Below are 22,393 nucleotides of genomic sequence, written 5' to 3'. Positions count from 1 at the left end.
ACCCTCTGTGTGTAGAATTGCTTCCTAACATCTCTCCTGATTGGTCTTGCACTAACTTCTAGATAATGTCCCCAAGTTCTAGATTCACTAACCGGTGGCAATAGTTTATCTTTATCTATCCCTGTTAATATTGTGAAGTCTTCAATCAGATCACTCCTTAATCTTCTAAATTCTGGCGAAAACTGACCTAATTTGTATACTCTGTCATTGTAACGTAAGGCCTGAAGTCCAGATATTATTTTCCTAAACCTATGCTGTCGTCCCTCCTAATCTATCCTTCCTAGTTGTGGTGTCCATTTCTGCTCTGAGTACTCTTTGTGAAGTCTAACCAGAGTTTTGAATGGTTGCAGCATAACTTCTGCATCCTTCTATTCAACTCCTTGAAAGGCCAGCATTCCATTAACTGCCTAGATTATTTTCTGTGCTTGTTCGTGATATTTTAAGGATCTATGTACCTGAAGCCTGAGGTTTGTTTGGAAAACCAACATATTTAACTTCATACCACTTAAAATACCCTCATCTATCCTTTTTGGGTACAAAATAGATAATCTCACAATTACTGCCATTGAACACCATCTACCACAGGTTTGCCCATTCACCTACTCTACCAATATTCCTTTGTAATTTTATCCTATCATCTGCATTATCTATAGTACTGCCTAGCTTTGTGTCATCAGCAAATTTGGGTAGATGACTTTCTATGCTATTATCCAAGTCATCAGTAAATATTGTGACTAATTAATGCCCTAACATGGATGGTTGTGGGGCACCACTGATTACATCCTGCCAATTTGAGTACTTACCCATTTTCCTTACTTTCTGTCATCTGCCACTGAATTAACTGTCATGTCAGTAATTTGCCCTCTGTTGTGTGGGTTCCTACATTTGTTAACAATACCTTATGTGGCACTTCATCAAAACCCATAGACATTCCCCTGTCCACTACCTTAGTTACCTCTTAGAGGTTTGTCAGGCATGATTAACCTGTCATGATTCCGTACTGGCTCTCCCTGATTACCTGAATATTTCTGAGGTGTTCAGTTACCCATCCTTGATTATAAACTCCAACAATTTCCTCACCACAAATGTTAGGCTATCTAGTCTGTAATTCACTGATATTCCTATTTTGCCCTTAAACAGCTGACTGACATGAGCAATAGGTATCTTTCCTGAGATAGGAAGAACAAAACTGCACAAATACTCCATATATGGTGTAACCAAGTTCCTAAAAAAAAACTAAAACAGGATTTCACTTCTGTTGTACTTAAATCCTCTTACAGTACAGGGCAAACACTCCATTAGCCTTCCTAATAGCTAGCTGCACCTGTATATTATCTTTAGTGACTTACCAACAAGGCTTCCTAGGTCCCTTTTGTCCAACTACATTTTCCAAGCTCTTACCGTTAACATGCTTGACACATCTGTTTCTCCCATTGATAGCCTCTCTTTTTTTTTGCATTATACTCCATCTGTATTTTCTAGCCCATTCATGAAGTTGTCCAATTCCTCCTAAGGCCACATTGCATCTTACTCACAACACACACTCCCACTTAATTTTGTATCATCTGCAAATTTAGAAATATTGCATTTATTCCCCAACCCCAAATCATTGTGATATGTGAAAAATTGGGGTCCAAGTACTGATCCTTGTGATCCCCAATCATCACAGCCTGCCAATGTGAGAATGACCATTTATTCCTACTCGTTGTTTTTGTCTTTTAGCCAAACATAAATCCATGCTAGTACATTATCCACTATCCCATGTGCTTTAATCTTTTTAACCAGCCTCCTGTGGGGGACTTTATCAAAAGTCTTCATCAAATGTAAGTATACCACATCCATTGGCTCTCCTTTCTCAATTTTACTATAATATCTTCAAAAGAAACACTCCAAATTCATCAAACTCAACTTCACAAAGCCATGCTGATTATGCCCAATCAAATCTGTTTCTATCATGTGCCTATTTATCCCATTCTTTGTAATAGATTATACTATTTGGGGGCAGTACAGCAGTTTAGTGGTTAACACTGCTGTCTCACAGCACCAGGATTCAATTCCAACCTCAGGTGACTTAGTGTGGAGTTTGCACATTTTCCCTGTCTGCTCCACTTTCCTTTCAAAGTCCAAAGATATGCATGTTATGTCGATTGGCCATGCGAGAATTGCTCATAGTGTCCAAGATGTGCAGGTTAGGTGGATGAGCCACGGGAAATATCGATTACAAGGATGGGGGTTGGATCTGGGTGGGATGCTGTTCAGAGGATTGGTGTGAACTTGATGGGTCAAATAGCCTGCTTCAAAGTGTAGAGATTCTATGATTTTCCATTCTAAGGCTAACAGATCTGGTCTGTAATTCCTGGTTTTCTCTTGTTTCCTTCTTAACTAGAATGATGACAGTTGATACCTTTCACTCTCCTGGAATAATTCTAGAGTCTATAGAATCTTGGACGATAATTACCAATGCATTAAGAACCTTTATCGCCACCTCCTTCACAACTCTGGATGTAGATTATCAGGTCCTGGCAATTTATTGACTTGCAGCCCCATTAATTTCTCCAATATAATCATCAACTCCTCATTCTTCTTAGTCACTTGGATTTCTAATTCTCTGAGGTTCTTGGGAGATTTCTGATAGCTGGAGATCGCAGCGGGTCAGGTAGCATCCATGGAGAGAAAGTAAGCAAACATTTTGAATCTAGATGACTCTTCATCAGAAATCGCTTCTCGGCCTTTTGGCTCAGAATATGTGTAGCTGACGTGAATTCTGGAGGGGGCAGCATATTTGTACTATTGAGGGCTGAGGGTGGAGTAATGGGGAGAAAGGATGTTGAAAGTTCAGATTAAGTTATCAGAATGTGAGAATGGCAGAACAATGTCCAGCTGCCAGACTGGAAAGAACTAACAGTCCCACTGAGGTGGGGGAAGGGGAGAGAGCACATAGAATCATAGAGATGTACAGCATGAAACAGACTCTTCCAATCTATCCCAACCCAATCTAGTCCCACCTGCCAGCACCTGGCCCATATCCCTCCAAACCCTTCCTATATATATCCAGATGCCTTTTAAATATTGCAATTGTACTAGCCTCCACCACTTCCTCTGGCAGCTTATTCCATACATGTACCATCCTCTGCATGAAAAAGTTGCCCCCTGGTGTCTTTTATATCTTTCCCCTCTCACCCTAAACCTATGTCCTCGAGTTCTGGACTCCCCCACCCCGGGGAAAAGTCCTTGTCTAATTACCCTATTCATGCCCCTCATGATTTTATAAGTTTCTATAAGGTCACCCCTCAACCTCTGATATCCAGGGAAACCAGCCCTAGCTTATTCAATCTCTATAGCTCAAATCCTCCAACCCTGGCAACATCCTTGTAAATCTTTTCTGAACCCTTTCAAGTTTCACAACATCATTCTGATAGGAAGGAGACAAGTATTGCATGCAATATTCCAACAGTGGCCTAACCAATGTCCTGCACAGCTGCAACATGACCTCCCAACTCCTGTACTCAATACTCTGATCAATAAAGGAAAGCATACCGAATGCCACCTTCATTATCCTGTCTACCTGTGACTCCACTTTCAAGGAGCTATGAACTTGCATTCAAATGTCTCCTTGTTCAGCAACACTCCCTAGGACCTTACCATTTAAGTCCTGCTAAGGTTTGCTTAACCAAAATGCAGCACCTCGCATTTGTCTAAATTAAACTCCATCTACCACCCCTCAGCCCATTGGCTCATCTGGTCAAGATCCATGGTGTCAGATGCATTTTTTGTTTTCAGTACTGAATCCAGCATCTGCAGTAATTTGCTCCTTTTAAATTCTTCTGATTCTGCCTGTCAAGGATAAATTTTTTTTTTGGCCAAATATTTGATTTTGAGATAGCTATAGAAGTTTTTACAATCCATTTTATGGTTTTTGCCGAACGGCTTTCATGTTCTTAACTTGTTTTCTTTATTGGTTTGTTGCTCCTCCTTTTTTGAATTCTGCAAACCTCCCAGTCCTCCGAATGACTGGTACGTCTGGCAACTTTTTGGCTTCTTTCAAATGTTATGCAATCCTGAACGACCTTTCTTAGCCAAGGTTGCCTGACCCTTTTTGAGTTTTGCACCTTGAAGGAATGAATGGTTACTGTAAGTCATGTAGTAATTATGTTAAAACTATACATTATCTGTGTATATTCATGCCTTTAAATGTATTTTTCAGTCTCTGTCTTCATAATTTCTCTTATTTGAATTTTACATTTTTCTTTTTGGAATAAGCCACCTCACTTTCAACCATCATGTAAAATTCTATTATAATATGGTCATATCTGTAAGGGCTCTATTACAGCAAGCTTGTTAATCATCAGCTTTTTTTATTACATAATACTTGCATGTCCAGTATGGTATGCCCTGTGGTTGGTTCCTCAACATATTGCTCTGACACACTCCAAAAATACATCCTCCACAGCTTTAGTGCTCATTAGTTTATCCAGTCTAGTGCAAATTAAAGTCATCCATGATGCTCTGCTGCCCATGGTACATGTTTCGTTCATCTTCTGATTATTACCATGCCTTTGTAACTTCCATAACAATTTCGCAGGAGGAAATCATAGCCAGTATTGACCATTTAAAATAAAATGCACTTGAGATTGTAGGATCTCTTGCTGCTGCATTGTATAAAAGAGTATACTTGACCATTGTCTGTTTCTTTTTCCACCTTTTATTTAATTGAATAGAAAAGCATGACTCCATCACCTGTTACAAAGCAGTTTTGGCTATCAGAATGTCAGGGCCAGAGTTGAAAGATGTCTCCTGTGGAGCATAAACATTGACACAGACATGTTTGAATGAATCGTCCATTTCTATGCCGTGAGTTCTACATAATATGAAAAAGATTTTGGATGGGCACACAAAGGGCTCTGTCATTTCCCCCCCCCCTGAAAACGATGCCTTAGTATTATATCTCAAAATATATTATGCCATTCATTTTTCCTTTTGTTTTATCAGATGTCCTTTTAATCCTTGGTTTGGAACATAGAACAATACCGTGCAGAACAGGCCCTTCGGTGCTGACCTGTGAACTATTCTCAGCTCGTCCCCCTACACTATCCCAAAATCATCCATGTGCTTATCTAAGGATTGTTTAAATCTCCCTAATGTGGCTGAGTTGACTACATTAGCAGATAGGGCAGTCCACACCCTTACCACTCTCTGCGTAAAGAACCTGCCTCTGACACCTATCTTAAATCTATCACCCCTCCATTTGTAGTTATGCCCCTTGTACATGAAGACACCACCATCCTAGGAAAAAGACTTTCACTGTCTCCCCTATCTAATCCTCTGATCATCTTGTATGTCTCCATCAAATCCCTTGTTAGCCGCCTTCTTGCCAATGAGAACAGGTTCAAGTCTCTCAGCCTTTCCTCATAAGACCTTTCCCTCCAGACCAGGCAACATCCTGGTAAATCTCCTCTGCACCTTTTCCAATGCTTCCACATCCTTCCCAAAATATGGGGACCAGAACTGTACACAATATTCTAAGTGTGACTGCACCAGCGTTTGGTTTGGACTTGTTACTAACATCATAAGCAAGTTTGCTTCTTCTGTGCTGATCTATTTTTCTATAATGTCCTTAAAGATAATATATAACCCACAAGCTTGCTCATGGCTTCACCTCTCTATGATGAATCAACTGTTCTCATAGTGAAAAATGAAATTCTGATAATGGAGATTGAACATTTCCAATACATTTGAAATGGATAATCATCTGCTATCTCTCAGCTGCCCCTGTTTTGCAGAGATAGAGGTCTTGTGGCATGTGGTAGCATCCCTACCTCCAAACCAGAAGGCCTGGGTTTGAGTCTCACCTTCCTCGAATGTATCAAACATGTACCAACAAGTTGATTTAAGAAAAGTATATCATTGACATATAGTCACCTATTTTCATGATTTATTTAATGATGGAGCAGGCAAGAGGGACTAACCGGTTACTCTGCATATAATTTAAATGTTCGTATGTCTACTCAAATGCCTCAATTAATACTATCAATTAATTGTGCTCAGTTAAGAACCCCCGGAGTTTAAAGGTGCATTTAATTGTCTAACTCTGCAAAGAAATTGATTTTGTTTTGTATCTAATAATCATCGCAAGATTCTCCTCCATTGTGGGGAAAACTCATGCAAAAGTTTTGTTCAATGACTTCATTCAACAAAGTGCTGGAAAATTTCTACCAGTTAATGTATGTTCAGGAAGAGAAGAAACATGGAAGAGACATGGCTCTATGAAAAGAAAAATCTCTTCAGCTAAATAGGAAGCTAATTTTTGCCCCCTCCAATCTTCCTTATGAAGAGTTACAAGGAATGTGAATTGCTGAGTAAGAATTGTGATGTCATGACGCATTCATAACTGTGTAGCCTGTTTCACTCCAATCTCATATTCAGAAAACAGTAACAAATCACAATTAAATAATCTGAAGAAGTAGAAGCACATGTATGCATTCATTTTTTCAAATTATAAGCCTGTTACTTCTTTCTAATTACATTGATCTAGAGTTACATGCAGCTGCCAATCAAGTAACAAACACCCTTCAGCAATAGTTCAGGAAAAGCAGCAATTTTACACTCTTCAACTTTGTAACCTTGAAAGTGGTGTCATTTCAGAAGGGGCATTCAAGATATTTTAGATGTATGATCTTAATGTTCACTACATGGTATTAAATGCCATATTATAGAGTGGACTCAACCGTTATGTGTACAGAAGGATGTAATTGAACACATTGTGTCTGTGCCAGATGTCAGCAACTCGTCAAGTCCCATTACCCCAAGCCTTTCTCTGCAGCCTTACCAATTCCTTTTCTCAAATAATGATCCAAGTCATGGTTGAAACTCCCCTAAGACATGTTTTGTTCTGCTTCTCAATCCTTTCATCAGTAAGAACTGGTTCTTTCCATCTGCCATGACCTGAAGATTCATGGTTTTGAAAACCTCTCTCAAATCTTTACTCAATCCTCAGTTCAAAGCAATGTATCTCTTAAAAAATCAAAGAAAATTTATCAGTTGTGCTTTGTTTTAAAATAAACTAAATAGTAAGTTATCCTATTTAAGCTTTTTGAAATGTTTTATTGCTTTTCTCTCTAGGCAACCACCGACATGTCATCATGTGAACAGAGAAAAACACAAATGTCACTTTGGTTCTTGCCCTCCATGCAAGCAGCCTTGTCAGAAAAAGCTAGCTAAGTGCGCACATCTTTGTCCTGCAACATGTCATGATGAAGTACTTGTCAAGCAAGCAAATTCAGTAAGCATCTTTAAATAGAGTTAAACTTTGAGGAATTGCTGCAAGTTGGTTTGGTCTTTAACAAAACAAAAATTCCATGAGTTTCAGTGAACTTTATTACTGGCTAGACTCTGGAAGGTAGGACACCTGGAATAGCATTTGAGAACGCAAAATTTAAGGTGCAGAACTTTGGAATGATGAGACTTCAAGTTCTGTGTGCGGCTTTCATTTTTATTGTGCTTGCAGATGACTTATCCGTTTAATTTTTGAATAACTAATCATTGTATCATTTTTCAAGCAGACAAATGCAAAATGAGCATATTAAGTGTGTTTGTTTTAGTTTTTGAATCAGATGACTAATAAATGTTCTGTAATTGGTCGCAATTGAGCTTTTATACTGATCTGTTTTTTACCTGAATTCTAAACCTGCCCTTTTTCGCAACAACTGCGAGTTCTTTTCTCCTTCTATGAATTTTTTTCCTGTCATTATTATGTTCTTTATTGTCACATGCTATACTTGACACTTTGTATCACATTGGATTGTAGAAGAGCCACACATTTATTGGAACAATATTATTTATCAACTACATTCTTCTACATTCTCCCATCCAACTGACTTTTGAAAGAGTGCTACATGAGAGTAGGATGGAAAACCATACAATTTGCTCTGCCATTCAATTAGAGCATGCACATCTGTATCTCAACTCCATTTGCCTACTATTGACTAACATTCCTTGATATTAAACAAATAGATATCCGTTTCAGTTTTAGTTTAAATTGACTGAACAATCTGGCCATGGTCTGTTTCCGTGCTGTACATCTCTATGACTGTAAATGGTCATAGATTATGTTAAAAATAAGACAATGCAAAGACACTGGAGAAAATAAATTAGGTATAGTATAGTCATAAAGATGTACAGCATGGAAACAGACCCTTCAATCCAACTTGTCCATGCTGACCAGATGTCCTAAATTAATCTAGTCCCATTTGCCAGCACTGGCCCAAATCCCCCTCAATCTTTCTTATTCATATACCTATCCAGATGCCTTTTAAATGGTGTGATTGTACCAACCTCCACCACTTTATCTGGCAGCTCATTCCATACAAGCACCACCTTTTGCATCAAAAAATTGTCCGTTAGGTCCCTTTTTAAATGTTTCCCCTCTCTCCCTAAACCTATGCCCTCTAGTTCTGGACTCCCCCACCCAGGGAAAAGACTTTTGTCTATTTATCCTATCCATGCCTCTCATGAGTTTATAAACCTCTCAGGTCACCTCTCAACCTCCGACACTTCAGGGAAAACAGCCCCGGCCTACTCAACCTCTCCCTATAGCTCAAATCCTCCAACCCTGGCAAAATCCTTGTAAATCTTTTCTGAACCCTTTCAAGTTTCAACATCTTTCTGATAGGAGGGAGACCAGAATTGCGCACAATATTCCAACAGTGGCCTAACCAATGTCCTGTACAGCCACAACAATACCTCCTAACTCCTATACTCAATACTCTGACCAATAAAGGAAAGTGTAACAAACACTTTCTTCGCTATCCTATCTCCCAGCAATTCCACTTTCAAGGAACCTACACTTCAAGGTCTCTTTGTTCAGCAACACTCCCCAGGATCTTACTATTAAGTGTATAAGTCCTGCTTTGATTTGCCTTTCCAAAGTGCAACACCTCACATTTATCTAAATTAAACTCCATTTGCCACTTCTTAGCCCATTGGCCCATCTAATCAAGATCCCATTGTACTCTGATGTAACCTTCTTCACTGTCCACTACACTACCAATTTTGGTGTCATCTGCACACTTACTAACTATACCTCCTATGTACACATCCAAATAATTTATATAAATGGTGAAAAGCAGTGTACTCAGCACTGATCCTTGTGGCACACCACTGGTTCACAGTCTGAAAAGCAACCCTCCATCACCACCCTTTGTCTTCTACCTTCGAGCTGGTTCTGTATCCAAATGACTAGTTCTCCCTTTATTCCATGGGATCTAACCTTGCTAACCAGTCTACCATGAGGAACATTATCCAATGCTTTACTGAAGTCCACATAGATCATGTACATCTCTCTCCTCATCATTACTCTTTGTTTCTTCAAAAAACTTAATCAAGTTAGTGAGACATGATTTTCCATGCACAAAGCCATGTTGACTATCCCTAAACAGTCCTTACCTTTCCAAATACATGTGCACTCTGTCCCTCAGGATTCCCTCCAACAACTTGCCCACCACTGATGCCAAGCTTACTGGTCTACAGTTCCCTGGCTTTTCCTTACCACCTTTCTTAAATAGTGGCACCACGTTAGCTAAACTCCAGTCTTCTGGCACTTCACCTGTGACTATTGATGATACAAATATCTCGGCAAGGGACTCAGCAATCACTTCCCTATCTTCCCACAGAGTTCTGGGGTACATCTGATCAGGTCCTGGGGATTTATCCACTTTTTTATGTATTCTAAAACATCCAGCACCACCACCTCTGTAATATGGACATTTTTAAGATGTCATCATCTATTTTCCTACATTCTGTATCTTCCATGTCCTTCTCCATAGTAAATACTAATGCAAAATACTTGTTTAGTATCTTCCCCCATCTCCTGCGGTTCCACACACACCAGTTGCCTTGCTTATCTTTTGAGGGACCCTGTTCTGTCACAAGTTACCCATTTGTCCTTTATGTATTTATAAAATCCCTTTGTATTCTCCTTAACCTGATTTGCCAAAGCCGTCTCATGTCCCCTTTTTGCCCTCCTGATTTCTCTCTCAAGTATATTCCTACTGCCTTAACAACTCTTTTAAGGATTCACTTGATCTCTGCTGTCTATACCTGACATATTTTTCCTTCTTTTTCTTAACCAAAACCTCAATTTCTCTAGACATTCAGCTTTCCCTACACCTACCAGCCTTTCCTTTCACCTTAACAGAAACATACTGTCTCTGGACTTTTGTTATCTCATTTTGGAAGGCTTCCCATTTTCCAGCTTTCCCTTACCTGCGAAAATCTGCTGCCAATCAACTTTTGAAAGTTCTTGTATAATACCATCAAAATTAGCTATCCAGCTTATCCTTTTCCATCATTATTTTAAAACTAATAGAATTATGGCCGCAAAGTACTCCCCCCACAGACACCTCAGACACCTGCCTTGTCTTATTTCCCAAGTTTAGGTCAAGTTTTGCACCTTCTGTAGTTGGTACATCCTCATACTGAATCAGAAAATGTTCTTGTACACATTTAACAAATTCCTCTCCATCTGTTAAGGTTGTGATTGATGGGAAATGTTCATCCTGGAGTTCAGTTACTAGTGGTGTACCGCAAGGATCTGTCTTGGGGCCACTGCTGTTGGTCATTTTTATAAATGATCTAAATGAGGACATGGAAGGATGGGTTAGTAAATTTGCAGATGACCCTAAAGTTGGTGGAGTTGTGGGCAGTGCGGAAGGATGTTGCAGGTTACCGAGGGACATTGATAAGCTGCAGAGCTGGGCTGAGAGGTGGCAAATGGAGTTTAATGTGGAAAAGTGTGAGGTGATTCACTTTGGAAAGAGTAAAAGGAATAGAGAATACTGGGTTAATGGTAAGATTCTCGGTAGTGTGGATGAGCAGAGAGATCTCTGTCCATGTGCAAAGATCCCTGAAAGTTGCCATCCAGATTGATAGGGTTGTTAAGAAGTATGGCATTCAGTGCTGGTCATCGCATTATAGGAAGGATATGGAAACCTAGGAAAGTGTGCAGAAGAGATTTATCAGTATGATAGTCTTATGATGAAAAACTGAGAGACTTGAGGCTGTTTTTTATTCGAGAGAAGAAGGTTAAGCGGTGACTTAATTGAGACATACAAAATGATCAGAGGATAAGATAGTGTGGACAGTGAGAGTTGTTTTCCTCGATGGTGATGGCTAGCATGAGGGGACGTAGCTTTAAATTGAGGAGTGATAGATATAGGACAGATATCAGAGGTAGATTCTTTACTCAGAGTAATAAGGGTGTGGAATGCCCTGTCTGCAACAGTAGTAGACTTGGCAACTTAAAGGATATTTAAATGGTCATTGGATAAATATATGGACGATCATGGAATAGTGTAGGTTCGATGAGCTTTGGGTTGGTTTCAAGGTCGGTGCAACATCGAGGGCCGAAGGGCCTGAACTGTAATGTAATGTTCGATGATCTATCTAAACCCTTAACACTGTGGCAGTCCCAGTCTATGTTTGGAAAGTTAAAATCCCCTACCATAACCACCCAATTATTCTTACAGATAATTGAGATCTCCTTACAAATTTGTTTTTGTCTTTCTTTCTGACTATTGGCGCCGGCGGGGAGGGGGGGGGAAGGGGGAAGGTATATAAAACAATCCCAATAATGTGATCATCCCTTTTTCTTATTTCTCAGGTCCGTCCAAATAACTTCTTGGATGTTTACAGGAATATCCTCAAGTGCATCTGTAATGCTATTCCTGATCAAAAACGCCACTCCCTCTCCTCTGCTTGAGCTTTTGGGTCAAGATCTCCCCAATGAGAGGAAATGTGTTCTTTTTATCATAGTGAATCTTTTTACTCTTTGAGACACCTACATTGGGTCACAAACCAGTTCTCTCTCTGCAAGGAGAAACAAAGCGTTTATCAAATCTGCATTTATGATTTAACTGAGTCCTTAATGTTCTAGTGAATTTGTGCTGCAATCCCTTCAATCATGATCTGTTTTGTTACCTATCATGCCACAAACTAAATGAAACTTATTGCTCTAGTCAGGATCTAACCAGAGCTTTATGCAGTTGGAATATATCTCTCTCCATTTTACACTCCAGCTCCACTAGAACTAGCAACCAACATTTGATTAGTTTTTTTATACCTGTACTGTAGCTTTTAGTTATTTCCGCTGATGTGCACTAAAATATCTTTGCTTCTTCAGTTTCTAGTTTCTTGTCATTATAAAACTACTTTGATTTGCCTTTTCTGTATCCAGAATGAATTACTTTGGTCATATCCATACAGAACTCCAATTGTCGCTCACTTAATATGCCCTTCTACAATATCCTATTTCCATTTGTGTTGCTTACTATGTTACTTATTTTGCTATCACCAGCAAGCTTGGATGTAGTCCTCTTTATTCTTTCATCCAAGTTATTAAATATGGTGCAGATCCCAGGAATATGGACAGCATCATCGGCCTTGTAATCCAGAGCCCCAGGCTAACGTTCTGGGGTTCATGAAGCCCACAATGGCAAATTGTGAAATTTGAGTTCAGACTTTTTAAGAAAAAATTTAAGTCAAATAGCAACCAGGTAGCCACTATTGATTGTTGTAAAAATCTATCTGCCTCATGTCCTTTAGGGCAGGTAATCTGTCAGCTTTACCTGTAACTCTAGTCTCACAGCAATATGTTTGACTCTTAACTTCCCTGTGGGCAATTAAGGATCGGCAATATACGCTGCCCTAGCCAGTGACACACTTCCCATGAATAAATTAAAAACAAAACCAGTTGTAACACCTGCCCAGTTAGTGTGGACCTTTTAGTCTCATGCTTGGTTTCTCTGTCTAAGCTAATTTACAGTTTACCATGTTTGCAAATAATCACTTGAGGGAAGCATAGGGAAGAAAGAAATTCTACATGGTGAGGTAAAGTGAATGAGGTTAAGCAAAATGGGGAATGAAAATCTTTTGAGTAAAAGGACTTACATTTATTAAGTGTCTCATTTTTGTTGGCTCCACCCAGGCTTTATACAAGTAATTATTGTTGAATTGCAATGACTAGTTAGACCTGGAGGAGACAAATGACTGACAGAGAGTATAGAAGTGTGTTGGTACTTGTAAGATATAATGTTTATGATTAGGATGTAACATTCATGTACTTGATTTTCTTGTATGAAGGACAAGGTTTAAAAAAGTAAGTAGATGGAAGCAAGACATTTGCAAGGCACAAACAAGACCAACATCTTATTTTTCTAAGGAGATTAAATTTATCTTTCCATCAAGAATAATTATCTTTTGTACTTCAATCAGCACAGATTGACATTCTATTTTCTTCACAGAAATTTTGAATTTTAGTACTGCAACTGCAAATAGATTATTGTGACACTATAATTTCAAATTAAATATAGAAAATAAATTGAAAAAAGCTAGTTCAAGCTTAGTGATTAGATTAGATTACTTCATGTGGAAACAGGCCCTTTGGCCCAACAAGTCCACACTGACCCTCCGAGCAACCCACCCAGACCCATTCCCCTACATTTACCCCTTCACCTAACACTACGGGCGATTTAGCATGGCCAATTCACCTACCCTGCACATTTTTGGACTGTGGGAGGAAACCAGAGCACCCGGAGGAAACCCATGCAAACACTGGGAGAATGTGCAAACTCCACACAGACAGTTGCCTAAGGCAGGAATTGAACCCGGGTCTCTGGCGCCGTGAGGCAGCAGTGCTAGCCACTGTGCTGCCCAGTATTCTTTTATAATTTTTTAAATATCTACGGCACAATCTTTTTTAAAACTAATTATAAGCTATATACTTAGTAGTAAAAATTACAGTTATTCATATCTCTTATATGCATTAGCGCCAACCTGCAGGACCCTGGGAGAAACGTTCTGAACCAACTTTTATTCGAACTGCAGTACCCTGTCCACCTTGTCTGACTCCTATTCCAATGTAAGTACTGATAATAAGATTTGTAACTTACGTTTGAACTACTTCAGATAATTCTGGAACCTAATACTTGCAGTGCGTCTTAGCACATCATTGTGTCTTAAAATTGTCTAATCAAAAAAGAGTTCATTTTTCAAATTCTAAATGTAGTTTGTTTTTTGTTTTTTGTCAATGTGATAACTTTCAATTACTTGGTGGTTGTAATTTGTGTATTCCGAAATAGGGCTTTTGTGGTTAAGATGTCATTAACCTTGCTCTTGCATAGCAATGTTTTTCTGAAGGCATTTCATTTAAATTAATATTCTGAAACAAAGGTTTTGCTTCCATTATTTTCACTTTCAACATTTCTTGCTATTAAAGGCAATTCAGTAAACAAGGTACTCCATTGCATGTGATACCATTTTCATTAAACATACCGTAATTAATGGGAAATCCTCTGTTGTTACGTGAAACTTTGTCGGTTAAAAGATGCAATTAACTTTTACTGTAGTAACCACTTGCATTTATTTGATATCTTCAGAGTAGAAAAGAGGGAATAGGCATTGAGCTTAGAATAAGAACTCGCATCCATGTCTGAAAGATGTTTGTCATTGTTTCCAAAGACAAAAATTTCAATGTGAGGTGCTGCATTTTGGAAAGGCAAATCAGAGCAGGACTTACACATTTAATGGTAAGGTTCTGGGGAGTGTTGCTGAACAAGGAGGCCTTGGAATGCAGGGTGATAATTCCTTGAAAGTAGAGATGCAGGTAGACAGGATAGTGAAGGCAGCGTTTGGTATGCTTGCCTTTGTTAGTCAGTGCGTTGAGTATTGGAGTTGGGAGGTCATGCTCCGAATGAACAGGACATTGGTTAGGCCACTTTTGGAATACTGCGTTCAGTTCTGGTCTCCCTGCTATAGGAAGGATGTTGTGAAACTTGAAAGGATTTAGAAAAGATTTAGAAAGATGTTGTCAGGCTCTGAGAGTTTAAGCAGTAGGGAGAGGCTGGATAGGCTTGAGGCTCTTTTCCCTGGAGTGTTAGAGACTGAGGTGAGGGGTTACTTTAGAGGTTTATAAAATCATGAGGGACATCAGGTGAATCAAGGTCTTTTCCCCAGGGTAGCAGACTCAAACATTAGAGGGCACAGGTTTAAGGTGAGAGGCGAAAGATTTAAAAGAGACCTAAGGGGCAGCTTTTTCACACAGGGGGTGGTCTTTGTGTGGAATGAGCTGCCAGAGGAAGTGGTGGAGGCATTTAAAACATTTAAAAGGCATTTGAATAGGTGTATGAATAGGAAGGCTGGCAAATTGAACTAGACCAATTTAAGATATCTGGTTGGCATAGACAAGTTGGACTGAAGGGTCTGTTTCCATGCTGTCTGGCTCAATGACTCTAAGTCAAAGATTTAAGTAGGTTGTCCCAGAAAGTAAAGGTCGTTTTGGCCCTCCAAGTATAAAGGAAGGAGGATGGAGATAAATTAGTTTTGGGGGGATTATACGCATTTTAGTCCTAAGCCTAAAGATCAAATTTAAAGTATTTAAGGATAACAGCAAAGTTGCAGGTAATATTTCGGCCGAATGTGCACTGGACAGGTAATTTGTACACTAGTTTAAGGTGCTTGGAAGGTTGAAGACGGAAGGACTTTGGTCATTTTGAAATTTGATCATTTCAAACCACAAGTACGTGTCAGCAGAGAAGTTGAGGGAATGACAAACTGGATCTCAGAGATGAAAATAAATAGCCATGGTGATTTAAGATGTGAATGTTATCTATGTTTTGAATCACACAGGGAACCTCAAATTACATGGGCTGATTCACCTTACTTGAAGGGGTGTTGACAAAACACGGGTACAAGAAGAAATGTTCTAAACCTTGCTTGTAAGAGTGGATTTTAAAGAATATCTTGAAGGAATAAATATGGTGGACGAATGGGAGTTTGGGCAGGAAATTACATTACTGTCAGAACAATCATCACATTTCCAGTTATGAAATGAGTTAGGAGATTGGAGCGAATGGTGTTTGGACCGAGAAGACTGGAGGCTATTACAGACATATGGAAATAAAGGAGAAAGAATAAGAAAGATATGATGTATGATTTTAAATATGTAGCACCTATGCAGGTCAGCAGGAGAGGTGTGATTGGCAAATAAGACTTGCTGTGAGATAAGATGCATGTAGTAGACTTTTCAAGTTGAAATTTATGGAGCGCAAACAATGGGAAAATCTATCTGAATTTGGAGAATAATCTGCAGTGGATAATCTAGGCTTTCATTTTGTCTTCTGTTATTTCTGGTTCATTTGGATAATCGGAAGCGTAGTCATCGAATAAACCCTTGCAATAATTTCATATGTGCGATTCATAGATATGCAAACAATTACTAACATTCTTGTTTGACTTTTAACTTTTTGGTATAATTTGCTATTTTCTCTTGCAGGGCTTGTCTAGGAAAACATGAGGTGAGTCCAAAAACAACTATTTATGGTAAATATGCAGTTAGGCATTTGATCAATCCAATTTCAGTGTGGTTTTCTCTGTTGTTGCATCCTGGTCGTTGATGAGATCAGATTTTCACAGAAGTCAGTTAATCTTACTGATTCAATTTTCTGATTTCTGAGGCAGAGGACTGAGAGAAATTAGTGTTCATGTTGAAAACAAACTTTGAATGTATTTCTTGTCTTAATTTGACTCTCACCTTCATTTGAGTGGGACATTATTGGTATTTTAAAAGATGCCAGATGTCATTCAATATAAATTGATCTGCGAAGTTCCAAATGCTGTTGCATAAAGTTTAAATAATTTCTAGTAAATATATTATTGAATTGTTTTCCATTTATTAAAACTGATAATGATCTTTGGCCAAGATTATGTTGTGTGTTACGTGATTTTATGTACTTTGCATTGCAAAGATGAAACACAGTTGCTGCTGAAGGGACGCTTGTTCAGCTGAGAGCACACTTTATATTATTGACTATGATGCCCCAATGTAGCTACTGCTGCTAGCCTCAATTTATCAGTTTGCCCTGTGTTTAGTTTCATGATTTTGCTTATTTAATCAATAATATATCATTGATTTTACTCTTTATCAAGGTCATTTGATGTGGAGGTACAGTGGGCAAAGTCAGAAGTCACATGAGACCAGTTATAGTCCAACAGGTTGATTTGAAATCACAAGCTTTCATGGTGCAGTCCCTACTTCACACCTTGTGAAGGGCTGTGCTCCAAAAGCTTGTGATTTCAAATAAACTCTAACTATAACCTGGTGTTGTGGTACTTCTGACTAAGACCATTTTGAGATTGAGGTGGAAAATTATGTTCAGTTTTTAAAGAAAAGCCTTAAAGGTGGAGGATCTTAGAATTGTTTCCTGGTTATGTTTCAGCCAATCTTCGTTAAGGCAACGGTAGTAACGCTGAAGTTGCCCTGAGGTTAGGAAGGGGAAGGATACTGCTGCTGAGTGGAAAATATGCAAGGGCAATAGTCATGGACATCAATGAGTTTAGGTATGCTACACAACAGGATAAACTGATTTTCTGCACTTAGAGAAAGAATGGCCCTTTAGAATGGGGTGCTGGTATGGTTGATACTGTGGAACAAAAGGCGGTGTTTACATGGGGGAAATGTTGGTAGAAGAGTAGCTAAATTTATGGGTGAATAGCACATTCAGAAATTCTGATGTGGTAAGGTAGAAGTAGATTGAAAAGCGCACTTATTGCACCTCGAAGCAAGAGGAGAGACCAGTTTGAGTAACTCCAAATAAGACAACATTTAATAGATCCTTGACATTGTTTGAGTAGCCTAATTGTGAAAATGTGAATGACTATTAAGTCTATTTTAATTTGAATTCTATGGCAACATGTTTTACTGTTCAAATTTTGCATTCGTGATGACCGAGATCTACTGGAACTGTTGCATAAGTATCACCAAAGGATGAAACTTCAATTAATTGCTTTACACTGTTAATTGGCAAACAGGGTGCTATCTACAATTACTGATGATTTTATTTGTTGCCTAAGACTGCATTCTTTACTTCCTAATTTGGTAGTTTTTTTTATTGATGTAAAAAAACTTTTATTGCCCTGCAATGGTCAATTCTCCCCACTAACCTCATTAAACATTTTAATATGGTTGGTCACACAAAATTTTCCCCTTTGAGATCCATGCTGATAATCGAGACTATATTTCTGAATTCCAGCTGTACTTCTCTTTTTGTTAGGAAGAATTCCATTTTTTTTTGCCAATTATTTTAGGCTGACTGATGCGTGTCTCCTTGGATATGATCTGCGCCTCTTTATAAATATTGAAATTACATCACCCAACGTAAAGTAGACTGTAGTATGAAATGAATACAATAGTTAGATTGAAAGAAGTACAACTAAACTGCTGATGGGACCTTGGACGTGACGAGAGAGGAAATAAAAGGGCAAGTGTTACACCTGGGAAGGTGCTATGGGAAAGTGAGTTAGTGTTAGGAATGACAGAGCAGTAGGTCAGAGGAATTAGCTCACGTGAAATGTTTACAATGTGGGGAGGGGAAAATACATTTGGAGTTGGTGGAAATGGTGGAGGATGACATTTTAAATGTAGAGCTTGGTGGTGTGGAACTTGAGAACAAGGGGAACACTATCAATATTCTGGGGAAGAGGAGAACAGGTGAGGATAGAATTATGGGAAATGGGTCTTATACAGCTGAGGGCCCTGACAACCACGTGAAAGGGAATCCTCTGTTGAGGGAAAAAGACAACATGTCAAAGCCACCCATGTGCAAAGTGGAATCATCAGTTTGAGAAGGAGTGGTGATATATTTTCAAGACAGGATAGTATTTTGGAGGAGAGCTTGCAGGTGGTGTCATTTCCATGCATCTAATGCCCTTGTCCTTCTGGGTGATAGTGGTTACAAATTTGGAAGGTAGTGTTAAATTAGATTTGATGAGATGTTGTAGTGTGTGTCATGATATGGTATATACTGTGGCCACTGTGCATCAGTGATGAAGGGAATGAATATTGAAAATGATACTTGAGCTTCCAGTCAAGTGGGCTGTTATATCTTGGATGGTGTCAAGTGTTTTGATTGTTGTTGGGGCAGAACTCATCCAGGCAAGTGGAGAGTATTCCATCACACTCCTCACTTGTGCCTTGTAGATGGTTAATAGGCCTTAGCGAGTTTTGAGAAGATTTTTGCTCAGTTTGAGGTTCTGGATGTAGGTTTGCTCACTGAGCTGGAAGATTCATTTCCAGATGTTTCGTCACCCTACTAGGTAACATCTCCAGTGGGCCTCCAGGTGAAGCAATGCTGATGATTCCTGCTATTTATATGTTTGAGTTTCTTTGAATTGGTGATGTCATTTCATGGGGTGATGTCATTTCCAGTTCTTGGAAATGATGTCACCATGGGAAATGACATCACCACCACAGAAAATGACACCACCAACCCAAAGAAACCCAAACATATAAATAGAAAGCGGGAGTTCTCAGCAGTGCTTCGAGCGGAGACCCATGAAACATCTGGAAATGAACCTTACAGCTCAGTGAGCAAACCTACATCCAGATGGTTAAAAGGCATTAGGGCAACATGATGAGAGTTATTTGGCACAGAATTCTAAATGTCTGACATTTCTCTTGTAGCCACAGTATTTGTATAGCTGACCGGTTCTTTTTCTAGACCGTGGTAACCTCAACACCGATCTTTGTGGCACTCCACTGGTCACAGGCCTCCAGTTTGAAAAAGAACCCTCCACCACCACCCTCTGTCTTCTACCTTTTGAGCCAGTTCTGTATCCAAATGGTTAGTTCTCCTTGTATTTCATGAGGTCTAACCTTGCTAACCAGTCTCCCATGGGGAGCCTTGTCAAGCACCTTACTGAAGTCCATGTAGGTCATGTCCACTGCTCTGCCCGCATCAGTCCTCTTCGTTACTTGTTCAAAAAACGCAATCAAGTTTGTGAGACATGATTTCCCACACACCCAGCCTTGTTGACTATCCCTAATCAGTTCTTGCCTTTCCCAGTATGTGTAAATCCTGTCCATCAGGATTCTCTCCATCAACTTGCCCACCACCGACATCAAGCTCACCAGTCTACAGTTTCCTGGTTTGTCCTTAACACCTGTTGCAAATGATTATTGTGTCGCACTTACGTGGTGCATATATAACTTACCACGTCTTAGCCAAAGCCTGACAAGTTCTTGCTGCCTGTCGGCATAGACTTTGTCAATACTTGAGGAGTAGTGAATGATGCTGAACATTATGCAATCAAGAACATCCCACTTATAGAGTCAGAGAGATGTACAGCACGGAAGTAGACAATTTGACCCAACTTGTCCATGCCGCCCAGATATCCTAACCTAATCTAGTCCCATTTTCCAGCACTTGGCCCTTCCTATTCATATGCCATCATCCATATGCCTTTTAAGTACTGCAATTGTACCAGCTTCCACCACATTCTCTGGCAGCTCATTCCACACATGCACCCCCCCCCCCCCCCCCCCCCGCCGTGTGAAAATGTCCCTTATGTCCCTTTTATATCTTTCCCCTCTCGCCCTAAAACAATGCCCTCTAGTTCTGGAATCCTCCAACCCCTGGAAAAAGACTTTGTCTATTTATCCTATCCATGCCCCTCATGATTTTATAAACTTCTGTAAGGTCATCCCTCCGCCTCCGACATTCCAGAGAAAACATCCCCAGCCTATTCAGCCTCTCTCTATAGCTCAAATCCTCCAACCCTGGAAAATCTTTGTAAATCTTCTGACCTTCTAATGGTGGGAAGGTCATTAGTGAAATACCTGGGATGCATTATATATAAAGAAAAAAGTGAAGAACCTGTTCACCCACTTCACCCACTAACTTGACAGAGTCGAAATCTGTCTTTTGGATACGTGCAACAAGCATAAAAATGGCGGTCATCTCATATTCAACGTTTTTGAAAAGCAGAATAATTTATAGAAACATTGTTCGATATGACAATTCCTTGACCAGTATTTAAAAATAAAAGCCATCTGGAAATTGTATGAAATGCAAAACAACCATGTCAGCTTAAAGGAAGTGAAAGAAAGAACATTGAGAAAGTACTTGCATCTCTGCCAACATTGCTAAATCTTTATACTTGTTTGCCTGGCATCTCGTGTGGCTCATTTCTGTCCTTTTCATCACTTGGGTAAAAATTGTCAAGAAAGGCCATCGATCAGTGAACTCAACAGGGGAGAATCTGACCAGTTATAAAAAGGAAATATTGAAATTTGATAGACATTTTGCTGGTGAAGGTAACAGTTATTCCTTTGATACAGGCATAAAGCTTATTTGTATAAAATTCCTTGTTTCGGAACATACATTTTGAAAATTATTTTAAATTGAAAGATTAGATTAGATTAGATTACAGTGTGGAAACAGGCCCTTCGGCCCAACAAGTCCACACTGACCCGCCGAAGCGAAACCCACCCATACCCCTACATTTACCCCTTACCTAACACTACTGGCAATTTAGCATGGCCAATTCACCTGACCCTGCACATCTTTTTGGATGGTGGAAGGAAACCGGAGCACCCAGAGGAAACCCACGCAGACATGGGGAGAACATGCAAACTCCACACAGTCAGTAGAATGAAGATTAATTGAAAGGCCAAATTAAACTTCTGAAAATGTTGTCTTAATGTCTGGATTGTAATTCTCCCCAACCACATGGGATAAATATGAAGTAGATTTGACTTTCAAATATCTTCAGAAATAATCCAAATGATTCCTTTTTGTTTTGCTTGCATTTGCAACAGACTGCTTTCACAGAAAGCCAAGAGATATGGTGAGAGATGTCTTGTACATCCTTTGATATAGCAAATGTCAGTCATCAGTTATTGTAAATGTTGGTTTGAAGTGCATCAAGATGGGATCTGTAATCAGGCTTTTTTTTAAATGTCAGACCAGCTGTGCGAGAGACTTTGAAACTTCTCAGAGAGAGGTGTTAAGGAACAACTGTGATTGTAAGGCTGTTCACCTTGTAAAATGTTTTTCTCACAATTTCTGACAGCTGTTGGCTGCAAAGAAAATTTCGCATTCGTTCTACGTGCGCAGGTCTAGTATGCTAAAGGGTCTCATTAGTAAAACCTAACTCAATAAGAAATAATTTCGTTATCAGGACCTTATAGGTTATAATTGTTCTTTAATCCAAGAATTATTCCATTACATAATGAATTTTTGTTAAGAAGGCATATGGCGTTTTGGCTTTCATTAATAGGGAGATTGAGTTTAAGAGCCGCAAGGTTTTGCTGAAGCTCTGTAAAGCCCTAGTTTGACCACATTTGGAAAGTTGTGTCCAGTTCTGATCACTTCAATTTAGGGATCATGTAGATGCTTTAGAGAGGGTGCAGCGGAGACTTACCAGGAATGCTGCCTGGATTGGAGGGCCTGTCTTATGAAGAGGGGTTGAGTGAGCTCAAGCTTTTCACACTGGAGAGAAGAAGGAAGAGAGGTGACTTGATAGAGGTGTGCAAGGTAATGGGAGGCATAGCCAGAGACTTTTC

At 39.4% G+C, this 22,393-nt stretch overlaps 1 protein-coding gene across 1 annotated transcript in view; it reads left to right on the top strand.

The window, feature by feature from the left end:
- Positions 1-22,393, top strand: part of nfxl1 (nuclear transcription factor, X-box binding-like 1) — a 173,184-nt gene that overhangs the window by 68,302 nt on the left and 82,489 nt on the right. Inside the window, exons 13-15 of the mRNA XM_043691569.2 lie at positions 7,120-7,279; positions 13,821-13,912; positions 16,325-16,346. Coding sequence (XP_043547504.2) covers positions 7,120-7,279; positions 13,821-13,912; positions 16,325-16,346 — 274 coding nt within the window. The remainder of the gene's footprint in view (positions 1-7,119; positions 7,280-13,820; positions 13,913-16,324; positions 16,347-22,393) is intronic.

This window comes from Chiloscyllium plagiosum, unplaced genomic scaffold (genome assembly GCF_037043375.1).
Source record: "Chiloscyllium plagiosum isolate Xiang-an unplaced genomic scaffold, Cpla_swu_hap1 HiC_scaffold_1, whole genome shotgun sequence".
NCBI classification, from domain to species: Eukaryota; Metazoa; Chordata; class Chondrichthyes; order Orectolobiformes; family Hemiscylliidae; genus Chiloscyllium; species Chiloscyllium plagiosum.
The sequence above is the reverse complement of the archived record's forward strand: the minus strand, read 5'-3'. Positions and strand labels throughout refer to the sequence as shown.